Genomic DNA, 15819 nt, shown 5'->3' on the forward strand with positions numbered 1-15819 from the left:
CCACCTGCCAATGCAGGAGACACGGGTTCGAACCCTGGTCAGGGAAAATCCCACATGCCAAGGAGCAACTAAGCCCACGTGCCACAACTACTGAGCCCACATGCCACAACTACTGAAGCCCGCATGCCTAGAGCCCACGCTCCGCAACAAAAGAAGCTACCGCAATGAGAAGCCCGCGCACCGCAACGAAGAGTAGCCCCCGCTCGCTGCAACTAGAGAAAGCCCGCATGCTGCAACGAAGACCCAAAGCAGTCAAAAATAGATAAAATAAATACATTTATTTTAAAAAAGTAAATTTCAGAACTGGGAATTTAGGGAGCTGCTATTTGTAATAATAGGGAGCGAGAATATATACATATATATGCTTAAATATACAGTACATTGTTTCTCTGGAAGGATAAAGCTTGAAGTATGCATCGCCAAAGCAAGGGGTACTGGCAAACTGTGGGGAAGGATGGGAGTGAAGCTTTCCTCCACAGACCATGTTGTGCTTTTTGAATTGTAAACCACATTAATTAACGTATTGCTTATTCACATGAATTGTATCTTTAAAAAAGAGAATAGTAAGAGGGTAAGTGGATACAGGCAGTATAGCAAACTCTTTTGAGGAGTTCTGTTGTAAAGTTAAGCAAAGTCCACCTTTTCCTAGCTCTGTGTCCCAGGCAAGTGAGTAAATGTTTCTAAATCTTCACTCTCATTCTTAGAATTGGGATAGTAACACCTGCCACATGGGATTATCTTAAAGATAAAGTAAGATGGTATATGGCAGGCACTTAGCACAGCAGAAGCACACAGAGGGCACTCCGTGAATGATTATCATTGATACTGAATTATTACAATTCATAAAAGCCCTTGAAACTCTAGGTTGAAGACTCAGTCTTTCCTAGGGCCAGCAGGTGGCATCGGACCCAAGTGAACGGATGCTCCTTTCACTCAGCGCCCAGAACAGATTTTTGTTTTCCTTATTCCCTTGTCCTTTCCCCCCCCAAATTCTGACTCCACACTTCCTTCTTCTGAACCACGACTGCCGTGCAGACTACAGGTGGCTGCCCCACTCGGCTGGAGTGTAAAGTACTTTAAGTTCAATGTTATTCCCACACTGGGCAGAGCAGACGGGGCGGGAGGTTGTTTGGGGCTCCAAAGTAATCTGAGAGTTTCCTAAGGTTCCTCCTCTCCATTCATACCTCGCTTTGGAAAGAGTAGTACATGGCTGAGCAGGAAAGGCACTGAAGGTAAGTGACAGAAGAAGGGGAAATTAAGGGGCGGAAGTCAAATGGTGATGGGTAGTAGGAGGAGGAAATGAAAAGAACTCTGGACAAATCAGAATTACTAATGTCTGTGGTTACCAGGCAGACCACACTTGTAAGGATTTGTTGAACACTCTGTCGGGGAACATTGTTCTGTGTCCCTGAAATAAGGCGTACCTGGAAGTTTCCCTGAGATAACAAGTTTTCACGACCGCTTATGATCCTAAGTTCTGCTGTATCTTCCCATACTGCCCATCAGGATGCCTGAGTTTTCCTCCCAGCTCTGTCACTGATTAGCTGTGTGATTTCAGGCCACTTTCCCTATCTGTAAAGTAAGATTTGACAGCTATACTATTTTTAAGATGTCTTCCAAGTTTAAAGTATTTTGAGTCAATGGGTATAATTTGTACTGAGGACATCAAAGATTAATAGATCTTCTTCTGTGAGGACTATAGTTTCCATAAGGTAGGGAGATACAGAAATTATCATTCCTACTTTATAAATAGAAGGAGGACATTTGGTGGGGAGGGGAAGGAATCAGGCCAGCCTTCTCTCTCTCCCAATGCTTATTTCACCCTTGGTGAAATTTGAGAGATAAACAGGTGTGGAGAAGTAGGACAGCAGCAGGATGAAGCAAAGGTTTATCTGCATCAGAAGTTCCTTACTCTGGCCTCACCTTGCTCCCAACAGTGGCCAGGCAGAAAAACAAAAACAAAAACAAAAATATCTGGTGAGTTCATTGCTAGCCGGGAAAGTACCTGCTATTTCTGGGAAAGTGAAAGTTTCAATTTCCTAGAATAGGATCCGTCCACTTTAAGACCCTTCCAATAACCAGTGACGTGCACAGCTTTGGACTTTCCATGATTTGTATGTGTAGGGAGGATTAAGTTGGAAGACAGTAGAGGAAGGAGATTTATTCATTTACCCAACAAACATTTATTTATTGTCCACTATGAATGGAGCCCTGTGCCAGGTAGTAGATATAAAGCTTAATAAGATAGACAGCCTCCCCCGCAAGGGCTCATGGTCTCGTGGAAAGACAGAGGTCTACAGTGGGCAGTGGAGAGTTTAATAGGGACTGTGAGAGAGGTAAGCCCCAGCAGCAGAGCAACAAGAGCACGTAGAAAGGGCACTTTCTCCAGACTGAGAAGATAAAGCAAGGCTTCTTGGGAGACTTGAATCCTGAGTTGAATCTTAAAGAACTGGGGCAAATCCAGGAGCATTGTTCACCGAATGGCAGGAAACAACATATTCAGAGGCACAAAGGCATCAGGAGGGCAGGAAGTTTGTTGTGGACAGAACTTAATCCAACAAGAAAGGGTGAGACAAACGAGCTAGAAAAACTGTCTCTGAGGAAGATGTGAGCAGAAAAAGGGGTGAAGACACAGGGAGGATTTTACAGGAGTGACATCGTCTTATGCGTCTTTTAGAAAGAAGAATGACTTTGTGAACAATGGCTGGAAGAGGTGCACCAACGGTAGGGGAACCTCTCTGAATATGAGATCATCTCACACTATGAATGAAAGTTACAAGAACGAGATCAGAGAGAAGATAAGGGATTCAGAGCTTTTTGGAGCTAGAAGTGAAAAAGCTTTACTTGATCTGATTATAAAGTAGATTATGACACAAGATGCAACATAATGTATTAGTTGAGTGCGTGGACTCTGGGGTCAGGCCTGGATTCCAAGTCCAAATCCACCACTGTGCAACCTTGGGAAAGTCTTTTAATCTCTTTGAGACTCAGTATTCTCATCCATAAAATGGGGATAATAACTAACAATCTCAAAGGGCTGAGGATAAGGATTAAAAATGATAATACATGAAAAAGGCTTAGCATAGTTCCTACTCTGTACACAGTACACAGTACAGTACACAGTACACAGTAACTCATCAATATTTTATTCATACTGTTAATTAGGGAATAGTCCTCTGTCCCACCATACCCTAGCTCCCCAACAAAATATCAGGTCCTGGTGGGAATGGGGAAGGATACAGAAAGGCAAACTCATGAATATTTATGTCATACTGGTTAATATGTATCTCAAAGAACAATTCAAAGGCTAAGACAGCCAGCAAAATAGTCCCTGTGATTATCTCTGGGATGTGTAGCTTTACTTTACTCCTTCCTACCTGTCTCTATTTTCTACATTTCCTATACGAATGTGTGCTATTTATATAAGGAAAAAATATTTTGAAATGTACTTATGATGCCACAGTACAGTACTCAGCACCAGGCAAAGCTCTGTTCATCAAGGAAATAAGGTCCCTGGATACAGAAAGCAACCTCCTGCCCTCCCATGGCCCCAACAAAAGGACACATGGTCTAAATCTCCATCATCGTGCCTCCAGCTCCAAAAACCACCACCCAGGGGAACACCCCCAGGGAAAGCCAAAGCAGGAGCTACTCTGGGTCACTGAGATGGCCCTGAGAAGGCTCCAGCATCTCTGGGGTCTCAGTCCTCCTGTTCTGCTGCACCAGGCGGGAGTAGAGGTCCTGCCCCTCCATGAGCTGCTCATGCTCCTGCAGCTCTCCCTGCCTCAGCACCAGGATCTGGTCGGCGTTCAGAACCGTGTGCAGCTTGTGGGCGATCACCAGCACCGTGCGGTCCCCGTGAGCTTTCCAGTCCTGCAGCTGAAGGGGGAGGATCGTAACACCTCAGAAAGATAAGAATGAGATGGACGCCACGGCCCCACTGGGCACCATCTCTAGCGACTTAGGGTAGAGAAGGCATGAAACACGAGAAGATAAGACAGAACGGGAGGGAAAGGTCTGCGCTGCCCTCCTCTCTCAGAGGGGCTGTGGCAGCTGGAGGATGGGACAGGAGACATGGCGGCATCAGGGATGTCCCCACACCACCCCCACGTAGCCTCCATTCCATCCCAGCCCTAAGAAAGGTCCCACCGCCCCTGCCCCTCCGAGCCCAGTACTCACAGCCTGCTCACACTCCACGTCCAGGGCACTGGTGGCTTCATCCAGGATGAGGACCCGGGGGTCCCTCACAAGGGCCCGGGCAATGGCCAGACGTTGCTTCTGTCCCACAGCCAACTGGTTCCCTTTCTCTCCCACCTCTGAGGAAACCGAGAAATCCCTCTCCTCACACACAGGTGACCATGAAAACATCCTCCTCACAAGCACAGCCGGTATTTCCACAGCCAACAATTAGGCGGATGAGGGCCCGGAGTAGGGGAGGGACCTCTAGGGCTGCCCGTGTAGATAGAGCATCATCACCCTGCCCTGCTCTCCAGGAACAAAGGCTCCTGAGCTGGACAGGCAGCTACAGAACTCATGATGCTGGGGAGGGAGGTGAGTGGGTTTGGCTGAAGGTACCTGTATCCCTAAAGCAATTAGAGGAAGAAGAACAAAAAACCCCAAAGTTAGCAGAAGGAAAGAAATCATAAAGTTCAGATCAGAAATAAATGAAAAAGAAATGAAGAAAGCGATAACAAAGATCAATAAAACTAAAAGCTGGTTCTTTGAGAAGATATACAAAATTGATAAACCATCAGCAAGAATCATCAAGAAAAAAAGGAAGAGGACGCATATCAATAGAATTAGAAATGAAAAAGGAGAAGTAACAACTGACACTGCAGAAATACAAAGGATCACTAGAGATTACTACAGGCAACTCTATGCCAATAAAATGGACAACCTGGAAGAAATGGACAAATTCTCAGAAAAGCACAACCTTCCGAGACTGAACCAGGAAGAAATAGAAAATATAAACAGACCAATCACAAGCACTGAAATTGAAACTGTGATTTAAAATCTTCCAACAAACAAAAGCCCAAGCCCAGATGGCTTCACAGGCGAATTTTATCAAATATTTAGAGAAGAGCTAACACCTATCCTTCTCAAACTCTTCCAAAATATAGCAGAGGGAGGAACACTCCCAAACTCATTCTACGAGGCCACCATCACCCTGATACCAAAACCAAAGATGTCACCTTTGCTGATGTTGACAGAAAAGAAAGAAAACTACAGGCCAATATCACTGATGAACATAGATGCAAAAATCCTCAACAAAATACTAGCAAACAGAATCCAACAGCACATTAAAAGGATCATACACCATGATCAAGTGGGGTTTATTCCAGGAATGCAAGGATTCTTCAATATATACAAATCAATCAACGTGATACACCATATTAACAAATTGAAGGAGAAAAAGCATATGTTCATCTCAATAGATGCAGAAAAAGTTTTCGACAAAATTCAGCACCCATTTATGATAAAAACCCTCCAGAGAGTAGGCATAGAGGGAACTTACCTCAACATAATAAAGGCCATATATGACAAACCCACAGCCAACATCATTCTCAATGGTGAAAAACTGAAACCATTTCCACTAAGATCAGGAATAAGACAAGGTTGCCCACTCTCACCACTATTATTCAACATACTTTCGGAAGTTTTAGTGACAGCAATCAGAGAAGAAAAAGAAATAAAGGGAATATAAATCAGAAAAGATGAAGTAAAACTGTCACTGTTTGCAGATGACATGATACTATGCATAGAGAATCCTAATGATGCTACCAGAAAACTACTAGAGCTAATCAATGAATCTGGTAATGTAGCAGGATACAAAATTAATGCACAGAAATCTCTTGCACTCCTATACACTAATGATGAAAAATCTGAAAGAGAAATTAAGGAAACACTCCCATTTACCATTGCAACAAAAAGAATAAAATACCTAGGAATAAACCTACCTAAGGAGACGAAAGACCTGTACTCAGAAAACTATAAGACACTGACGAAAGAAATTAAAGATGATAAAGACAGATGGAGAGATATACCATGTTCTTGGATTGGAAGAATCAACATTGTGAAAATGACTATATCACCCAAAGCAATCTACAGATTCAATGCAATCCCTATCAAACTATGAATGGCATTTTTCACAGAACAAAAAAAAAAAATTGCACAATTTGTATGGAAACACAAAAGACCCCGAATAGCCAAAGCAATCTTGAGAAAGAAAAACACAGCTGGAGGAATCAGGCTCCCTGACTTCAGACTATACTACAAAGCTACAGTAATCAAGACAGTACGGTACTGGCACAAAAAAAGAAATATAGATCAGTGAAACAGGACAGAAAGCCCAGAGATAAACCCACGCACATATGGTCACCTTAACTTTGATAAAGGAGGCAAGAGTATACAATGGAGAAAAGACAGCCTCTTCAATAAGTGGTGCTGGGAAAACTGGACAGCTACATGTAAAAGAATGAAATTAGAACACTCCCTAACACCACACACAAAAATAAAATCAAAATGGATTAAAGACCTAAATGTAAGGCCAGACACTATAAAACTCTTGGAGGTAAACATAGAACACTCTATGACATAAATCACAACAAGATCCTTTTTGACCCACCTCCAAGAGAAAGGGAAATAAAAACAAAAATAAACAAATGGGACCTAATGAAACTTAAAAACTTTTGCACAGCAAAGGAAACCATAAACAAGACCAAAAGACAACCCTCAGAATGGGAGAAAATATATGCAAATGAAGCAAATGACAAAGGATTAATCTCCCAAATTTACAAGCAGCTCAGGCAGCTCATTATCAAAAAAACAAACAACCCAATCCAAAAATGGGCAGAAGACCTAAATAGACATTTCTTCGAAGATATACAGATTGCCAACAAACACATGAAAGGATGCTCAACATCACTAATCATTAGAGAAATGCAAGTCAAAACTACAATGAGGTATCACCTCACACCGGTCAGAATGGCCATCATCAAAAAATCTACAAACAATAAATGCTGGAGAGGGTGTGGAGAAAAGGGAACCCTCTTGCACTGTTGGTGGGAATGTAAATTGATACAGCCACTATGGAGAACAGGATGGAGGTTCCTTAAAAAACTGAAAATAGAACTATCATATGACCCAGCAATCCCACTACTGGGCATATACCCTGAGAAAACCATAATTCAAGAAGAGTCATGTACCACAATGTTCACTGCAGCTCTATTTACAATAGCCAGGACATGGAAGCAATCTAAGTGTCCTTTGACAGATGAATGGATAAAGAAGATGTGGCACATCTATACAATGGAATATCACTCAGCCATAAAAAGAAATGAAATTGATTTATTTGTAGTGAGGTGGATGGACCTAGAGTCTGTCATACAGAGTGAAGTAAGTCAGAAAGAGAAAAACAAATACCGTATGCTAACACATATATATGGAATCTAAAACAAAGGTTCTGAAGAACCTAGGGGCAGGACAGGAATAAAGACACAGATGTAGAGAACGGACTTGAGGACACGGGGAGGGGTAAGGTTAAGGTGGGACAAAGTGAGAGAGTGGCATGGACATATAAACACTACCAAATGTAAACAGATAGCTAGTGGGAAGCAGCAGCATAGCACAGGGAGATCAGCTCGGTGCTTTGTGTCCACATAGAGGGGTGGGATAGGGAGGGTGGGAGGGAGACGCAAGAGGGAGGAGATATGGGGATATATGTATACGTATAGCTGATTCACTTTGTTATACAGCAGAAACCAACACACCATTGTAAAGCAATTATACTCCAATAGAGATGTTTAAAAAAAAGAAGGTACCTGTATCAAGTCCGTGCTTCATTTCCTTTATGAACTCCTCCACTCTGGCCGCCCGTGCAGCAGCCAGCACCTTCTCATCGCTGCAGCCCTTCAGCCCATAAGTGATGTTGTCCCTCACCGAACCCGAAAACAGCACAGGCTCCTGCCCGACCAAAACCACCTGGGCAGAGGCAACAGGAGCAGAGGACCATGTGGAAACCCCCATGGCAGGGACCCTCCTTTCCTCCTCGCCTACCTACCTCACAATGGATCCCTTGTGTTTCTTCCCCCGTCTCCACCCCCTGCTCTCCACACATACTTCTTCCATCCAATCTGCAATCCCTCTCCTTCCTCCCCACCCACCTGTTGGTGTAGGTAGTGGCGCTCATACTGGGAGATGGGCTCCCCATCCAGCAGCACCTGCCCCTCGGTGGGCTGGTACAGATTCTGCAGCAGAGCAGCTACTGTGCTCTTTCCAGATCCACTGGGCCCCACCAGTGCGGTCATCTTCCCAGGAGGCAGGGTGAATGTCAGACCCTAGAAAAGCCAGGAAAGAGTTAGAGGCCTGCCTGTTTGCCCTCCCTCTCCTCTTCTTTCTATCAGAGAAGGATAAGCTTCTCATCACTCAGGGTGTGAGGGGCCCAGATTCCCTCCCTGGGGTCTCCGTTGGGCACCTTGAGCACAGGCTGGTCAGGGCGATTGGGATACACAAAGGAGACGTTCTGGAACTCCATCAGGCCCTGCAGAGTGGGCGGGGCCAGTGTCCCAGTTGGAGGCAGATTTGGCTTTCGGTCCAGGTAGCAGAACACCTTCTCTGCAGCCCCCACATTGCTCAGCATGTCCCCAAACGTGTACACCAGGGTCTGCAAAACAGGAAGGCAGGGGTCAGCCAAGCAAAGGAAGCTCCACCAGGAACCAACTTCCCAACTCCTCACACCCTCCCTGTCACACTCCACCCCAGCCATGCTTCTCCCCTCATCCAAAAAAGATTCCCTACCTTTTATATATACATAGATAGATATAGATATAGATATATACACATATATATAGATATGTATATTTATTTATTTTTGGCTGCATTGGGTCTTCGTTGCTGCGTGGACTTTCTCTAGTTGCGGCAAGTGAGGACTACTCTTGGTTGCGGTGCACAGGCTTCTCATTGCAGTGGCTGCTCTTGTTGCAGAGCGCGGGCTCTAGGCACGCGGGCTTCAGTAGTTGTGGCACGTGGGCTCAGTAGTTGTGGCTCGTGGGCTCTAGAGCGCAGGCTCAGTAGTTGTGGAGCACGGGCTTAGTTGCTCCGTGGCATGTGCGATCTTCCCGGACCAGAGATCAAACCCGTGTCCCCTGCATTGGCAGGCGGATTCTTAACCACTGCGCCACCAGGGAAGTCCCGATTCCCTACTGTTAATGTGCGATTTTTTTTTTTTTTTGGCCGTGCCACAGGGCATGTGGGATCCTGTTTCCCTGACCAGCGATCAAACCCGTGCCCCCTGCAGTGGAAGCATGGAGTACTAACCACTGGACCGCCAGGGAAGTCCCCTTAATGTGCAATTTGCTTGAATTTCAAAGGGGCACCAATACCCCATTATTCCAATTTGCCAGGTAAAGGATGGAGGCCAGAGTCCTTCCATCCCCAGACCTTTCCAGTTACTCGTACACAGTTCTGTCTGGCCGAGTTACACAGGGAACTCCTTAAAAGCGGGTGCTGTGCCCACCTCCTCTTTGCAGATGCCAGACTGCTTTGCACAGCTCTCCACCCATAAAAGATGTTTAATCCGTGTCTACGAAACTTATAAAGCCCAAGATCCAGTAACTAATTATTTTTGAAAACTGGTAAATATAGGAAGGAACTAAACACTTACTGTGCCTTTCCTAATCAAACTGTACCATTTGGCAACCAAACAGTACATGAGGAGACATCTCCCTTGAGACATGCATCTAATAAATAAGGAATGGGGGAGTGTCACCGTTTTGCCACCGCAAATGATTTAATGGATCTAAGCTTTACTGGTTGCTGTCACCACAGATGTATATGAGAGAGAGAAAGAGATCAGTGTAATATATACCTCTATGAAAAATGTGAAAATCTGATCATTGACTTGCATTTGGTGAAGTTGTTGTTAATTCTCTTGCTGTGGCCATGGCTTTGTGGTTACATGTATTTTAATGTTTACATGTAGTGATACATATTTACAGATGAAACCGTATCTTGGATTGCTTCAAAATAATATGGGGGGAGGGAAGTGGGTGGGGTTACAGATTAAATAAGATTGGCCATGAATTGGTAATTGTTAAAACAGATGCTGGGGGATAAACAACAAGGTCCTACCGTATAGCAGAGAGGACTATATTCAATATCCTATGATATATACACACTACTGTATATAAAATAGATAACTAATAAGGACCTACCGTGTAGCACAGGGAACTCTACTCAGTACTCTGTAAAGACCTACATGGGAAAAGAATCTAAAAAAGAGTGGATATATGTATAACTGATTCACTTTGCTGTACACCTGAAACTAACACAACACTGTAAATCAACTATACCCCAATATAAAACAAAAATTTTAAATAAAATAAAGAAAAAAAAAGTTAAAAAAAAAAACAGATGTTGGGTACATGGGGGTTCACATTATAGTTTTTTTCTCTTTTATTGCCCATGTTTGAAATTCTCTATCACAATGAGTTGGGGTTATTTCAGTTTGTTGTTTTTTTTTAAGGGGAACAAATAGAAGACAAAGCGGGAAAAGAGAGCGTGCACAGCTCCTGACTCACTTCCACGTGGCAGCCCACGTCCTCCTGGTAGAGCAGAAAGGAGATCAGCCCGCCCCGGGTGAGGTCCCCAGCCAGGATCTGCTGCAGCCCACGTCTCAGCAATATAACCTTCATTGCCAAGTACAGCATCTGGAGGGAGAAGGAAAGAGAGCCTGAGAATCTTCCATTCTTTGGCCTCCCTGCCCCTATGACACTGAGCGACCCCCAGACCAGCTGTAGGAAGAGGACCATCACTTTCCCTGCCCCCTCCCTGAGCCCTTCCTCCAGCCACTCAGCCTCCTCACCCTCCTTAAGAGGCAGTAGAGGGCCCTTTCCAGATCTCGTCGCCACCACAGCTGCCGGCATCGGTCAAGAGCCTCCTTATAGCGACGGACCTCTTGCTCCTCCGCCCCAAAACTGCGCACAGTCTGCAGCCCTCCAACTGCCTCACGTACCACCTGTCCTGCTTTCGCCACAGCATCCTGGATCTCCTGAAGGACTGCCTGGAAAAGTGGGGCAGGAGATAGGAGGGGCTGATTCGGCAGAAGACAGCCGACCCCCACGTCTCATTCCAGCCCTTGGAACGCTCTCTTCACGCTAAGTGAAGTAAGTCAGACAGAGAAAGACAAATATTATATGATATCACTTATATGTGGAATCTAAAAAAATAATACAAATGAATCTGCATACAAACAGAAACAGACTCACAGACGTAGAAAACAAACTTATGGTTACCAAAATTGGGGGAAGGGGGGAGTGGATAAATTAAGAGTTTGAGATGGAACAGATACAAACTACTAACACAAAATAGATAAGCAACAAGGATTTACTATATAGCACAGGGAACTACATTCAACATCTTTTAGTAACCTATAATGAAAAATAACCTGAAAATCTCTCTCTCTCTCTCTCTCTCTCTCTCTCTTCCCCGCCACCTCTCTTCCCACCCCCCCTCTCTGTCACACACACACACAAAGTCCCAGAGGGTCATGGACCTTCTGAAGCCTCTAAGGGCCTGGAGAAGGCCTCTAGGAGAACTTTCTTCTTCCCTGAGGATTCCGTACCATCCACACATACCTGATGGCGAGCACTGTACATCTTTTCAGCCACTGTCATTAGAGGCACCTCAAGCAGAGAAAGGAGGGTGAGTCGAGGTGACAGGTTGAGCATGAAGCTGTAAACTCCCAGCACTTTCACCAGGCTTCGAGACAGCACGTTGGCATTAAGAGGAAGCCAGTTACTCATCAGTTTGGTATCCGAGCTCAGCCGGGAATTCAGCTCCCCTGGGCAGGACAAAGCAGGTGAGGAAACCACGTGTTGTAATGCAGAACCCCCAGAAACTCCCTCCTGAGCTCCCAATCTCACACAGCCCTCCCTCCCTGCAGACTGCCTCTCTACATGGTCCCCAAAGAGAGAAAAACAGCTCCAGGCCTTGGCACCAGGGATGCAGGGGGAGGGCAGTGGAGGGGAAAGGAAGTCCTGGGGGACCCCAGACCTGGACTCCAGGCCCTACCTGTCTTAGTCTCCTGGAAGAAAGCAGGGTCCTGGCACAGGAGGGAGGAGAAAAGCAGCTCCCGGACCCGCAGGTTGATTCTGGACATGATGAAGGTGAAGGTGCTTCCTCGGCAGCCTGCAGACAGTGAACTGCGGGGAAGGAGGGCGGCAGAGGATGAAGAGGAGAGATGCAGAGAAGGACGGAGGGAGAGAGAGAAGCAAAGGAGAAAGCATGCGAAGAAAAGAAATACAAAGTTGGGGGCAGTATATCGTGAGAGCAGAAGAGAAACAAATAAGAGAGAGGGAGACACAAGGGGCAGGAATCAACAGACGAAGAGAAAAGAGGACACAGTGAGCCAGCTGTGGGAACCACATCATAACACAGACAGATTCACCAACATCACTAGTTCATTCTGTTCTAGACAGGAGGGAACAGTACAATAGAAATGGAAAGATGCTGTGAAGGGAAAGAGCCTATGGCTTGCTTCTGACCTGGTCTCTCTCAGGGCCATCCCTCCAGCTTTCCCCTTGGTCTTGGTGTCCTTCCTCCACCCCCAACGTCCTTCTTCCTACTTCCAGATATTGATACTTTCTTGTGGGAACTGTAGCAATGCCCTCCCATCTCCAAAGCCCTGGGATCCTGCTGTTCTCCCTCTCCACTGTCCTTGGGATTGGAAAATTCCTCTTAGACCAAATGAATTTTTACAGTCAAACTCAAAGGAAAACTGTGAAAGCGCAAAAGCAGGAACTGTACAAAATATGGGTTTCTAATACAAATCTAATGACCATGTTGAGAGGGCTGTTGGCATACTCAGACATCAAATGGTGAGGGTTTGGACTTTGGTGATCCCAGTGAGAACGGAGAGAAAGGAGCCATAGGAGCACGTTTTGAGTGTGGCAAATGCAAGAACGTGAGAAAGGCAGCGACGACGCTGGTGCTTGGAGCTGAGGACACTGATGGTTTCATGACTGGGAATAAGAAGAGGGAGGCATTTTCAAGGAGACCAGGAGGGAGTGGGATGCACTTGGAGTTCTGGGTGCATGGAGTCTGAGGTGACAGGGCGTCATCCAATGGGAACGTCAAGGAGGCCTCTGGATTACAAGACTGGAGCTGGATGTGGGAATGTGGATGTGGGAATGTCCTGCAGACGTGAGCTGCATTAGCTCAACAGGAAAAATGTTCTTAAAGATCAAAGAACTGAGTCCTGAGAAAAGTCCATAATTAAGGATCCAGAGGAGGACGGTTCTCCAGAAGAGGGAGAGTGGACTGGAAAGTAGAAAGGAAGTTCATAAAAGCTACCTGAAGAACAAGATCAATCATAAGAGATTGTTCTGGGACTTCCCTGGTGGTCCAGTGGTTAAGACTCCGAGCTCCCAATGCAGGGGGCCCAGGTTCGATCCCTGGTCAGGAAACTAGATCCCGCGTGCTGCAGCTGAGAGACCATATGCCGCAACTAAGACCCAGCACAGACAAATAAATAAGATACATAAGTAAATAATTTTTTTAAAAAAGAGAAATTGTTCTGATGCCAGATGCTACAGACACATAGAGAACTGAGGGCTGATTTTTTTTTTTAAAGCAGCAGCTTGATCATTAAGAAGTTCACTTTTAAGTAGTTTCAGCAAAGAGTAGTAAGCATGAAATAATGAAGAACTGGTTTTTGAGGGATTCTAAATGAAGTATGACCATATCAAAGGAGCAGGATCAAGCAGCCGGCTGGTATTTGGGGAAGGCTAGTGAGGTACTCGCACGACCCTGAGAATGAGCACCTTCTTAAATTCTGCAGCCTAGGTGCCTGACTCACCTGATCCTAGTCCCAGCCCTATCAAGCAGTTAGTTAATTAGTTACTTAGTTTGTAGACAGCGGACTCCTGGCTACGTCTTAAAACAGAAGGAAAAGTAAATGAAGTGGAAAAGAGTAAAGATGCTGGAAAGAAAGGTGACAAGCCTCAGAGTAAGATCTTCCAGGATAGACAAGATGACTTAAGGACGAAGAGTCAGGAGGAAGAAACATGCCCACCCTGACAACTGGATAACTGTGGAAACAAACACAGGGTGGGAGGTTGGAGACAGAAAAGAGAAATGGAACTTCATGGAGATAAAAGTGTTGAGAGGTAACTGAGAGACATTCCATTCGACACATAAACACCTTCTGTACTACATTCACTCCTATCCGTAACTATAATAAGTAATATAAACTTTGAAGATGTTGGAGCCACGTGGTGAACGGAGGAATAAATGAGTGGATGCATGACACAGAATGGTGAATGAACAAATACAGATTTTTTAGTTTAAGTATTTTGTGCTTTGGGCACAAGAGGGTCTGAAAACAGTTAGGAAAGTGAGGGCCCCTGTAAAAACTGGGGGCTAGCAAATCACCATCACCTACCTCCCAACAGAGAAGAGACACATGAAAAAGATGGCGCTGGCAAAGGCATCAGGATCAAAATCACCTCCCAGGATGTCAATCACAAGACCAGAATAGTAAGAGATTAATGTCTCACCTGCGGGAGGACAACAGTGAATGTGCTGGTGCCCAGGGCCTTTTCCCACCTCCAAGTCACAGCGCCCTCTCCCGACTCACCCAACACGGCAACAGCGAGGAAGAAGAAGGCCACACCGAGGAAAGGCAGGTCTGGCCTTGAGAGCTTCAGCAACCTCCACATCAAGGCTCTGTTGTTCTCCTGGCCCTGCTCCCTCTCCCGGGCTCCTGGAGGGCTCAGCACAGCCCACACGCCCCAGCTCAGCCCTGCCGCTCCGTAACCCAGCAGCAGCCAGCTCCACGGGGCTGAAGCCGCCCTGGCTGGGGGAGCACTCAAGGTCCCCGGGACCAGGGCCCGCAGGGAGAGAAACAGAGGGGTCACCAGGCAGAGGGGGGGCAGCAGTGCTCCCGCAAACCTCAGCAGCCCTCCCAGCCTCAAAAGCCACCAAAGCCCTCCCAGTCGCAAGGTGCCTTCTAGCCACAGGCCTGGAAGCCCGCGGGGAAGCAGAGCCCCCAGCGTCCCCTGCAGCAGCCAGAGTAACGCCCAGTCGGCCAGCAGCAGGAAGGCCCAGGGTCTCAGGTCAGGGAGCCGCATGGCGAGATCTAGGGGTAGAAGGTGAGAAACGACAGAGGTGAGTCCCAATCCTTGTCCCCACTCCTCCCCACTCGCACTCCGCCGAACGCGTCCACGGGCTTCCCATTTTATTTACCCAGTGCTACCCTGAAAGATGCCTGAAAAGTGCTTGGTCCTCTCCCTCCTAGGATCCCAGGCATTCGGCCTGACAGAGGGAGCTGGGAAGCCTGACCACCTGCAGCCTCATCCTCTAAAAAAAGACCCGTGACCCCCTCCCCCCACCCCGCCCCCGCCAGCCGCCCCCGCCGAGTTCCAAAGGGCCAGGCGGTCCCGCCCCGCTCCCTTGCTCCCGGGGTCCAGAAGGGCTGGAAGCCTGGGACGCGGAGTGGCTGGTGGATGGGCTGCGTCCCAGTTAGAGCTCCAGGTTCCCACGCGCACCAACTCACCGGAGGGGACTTCTGGGCTGCAGCTCGGAGGTCTTTCCTTTACGTGCTAGGGGCCGAGCTCTGAAGTGCCCTCGCGCCGCCTCCGCTTCGTTTCCCCTCTGTCGGCGGGCGAGGATCCCCGAGCCAGGGCGGCCGGGCTCCCTCGGCTTTCGCTTTCGCTTCCGCAGCCGGTGCCCGGTGCTGGGCCCGGCGGCCAGCAGGCGGCGCGCGACACCTGCAGCCCGCGGAACAGACCCCTGAGTCCTGCTCCACGTGCCAGGCCCCGG

The 15819-nt window shown here is 46.9% G+C and overlaps 1 protein-coding gene across 3 annotated transcripts; it reads right to left on the reverse strand.

The window, feature by feature from the left end:
- Nucleotides 1–3125: 3125 nt before the first annotated feature.
- On the reverse strand, nt 3126–15349 carry TAP2 (transporter 2, ATP binding cassette subfamily B member). Of its 3 annotated transcripts, none has more exons than XM_060162544.1 (12): nt 15244–15339; nt 14636–15136; nt 14441–14555; nt 12070–12200; nt 11634–11839; nt 11012–11059; nt 10578–10706; nt 8474–8662; nt 8163–8336; nt 7821–7980; nt 4180–4316; nt 3126–3879 (listed from the first exon to the last, which is right to left on the reverse strand). In XM_060162544.1, exons 1-12 carry the CDS (start codon nt 15305–15307, stop codon nt 3649–3651), a joined length of 2085 nt encoding a protein of 694 aa, XP_060018527.1. In that variant the 5' UTR covers nt 15308–15339; the 3' UTR covers nt 3126–3648. The 3 variants fall into 3 exon arrangements, with proteins under 3 accessions (XP_060018527.1, XP_060018526.1, XP_060018529.1); XM_060162543.1 differs by having other exon boundaries at nt 10862–11059; nt 15244–15337; XM_060162546.1 differs by lacking the exons at nt 3126–3879; nt 4180–4316 and adding an exon at nt 4324–4583 and having other exon boundaries at nt 10862–11059; nt 15244–15349.
- Nucleotides 15350–15819: the final 470 nt, after the last annotated feature.

The sequence above is a fragment of the Lagenorhynchus albirostris genome, chromosome 10 (assembly GCF_949774975.1).
Source record: "Lagenorhynchus albirostris chromosome 10, mLagAlb1.1, whole genome shotgun sequence".
In the NCBI taxonomy this organism is placed as follows: Eukaryota; Metazoa; Chordata; class Mammalia; order Artiodactyla; family Delphinidae; genus Lagenorhynchus; species Lagenorhynchus albirostris.

Coding starts and splice junctions, on each gene's coding strand:
- TAP2 (XM_060162543.1), bottom strand. CDS start 15,307: ATGCCTGGGATCCTAGGAGGGAGAGGACCAAGCACTTTTCAGGCATCT. Junction 8,663..10,577: donor ACGTGGGCTGCCACGTGGAA/GTGAGTCAGGAG, acceptor CCTGTTTTGCAG/ACCCTGGTGTACACGTTTGG. Junction 4,317..7,820: donor GAAGCACGGACTTGATACAG/GTACCTTCTTTT, acceptor CGGTTTCCTCAG/AGGTGGGAGAGAAAGGGAAC.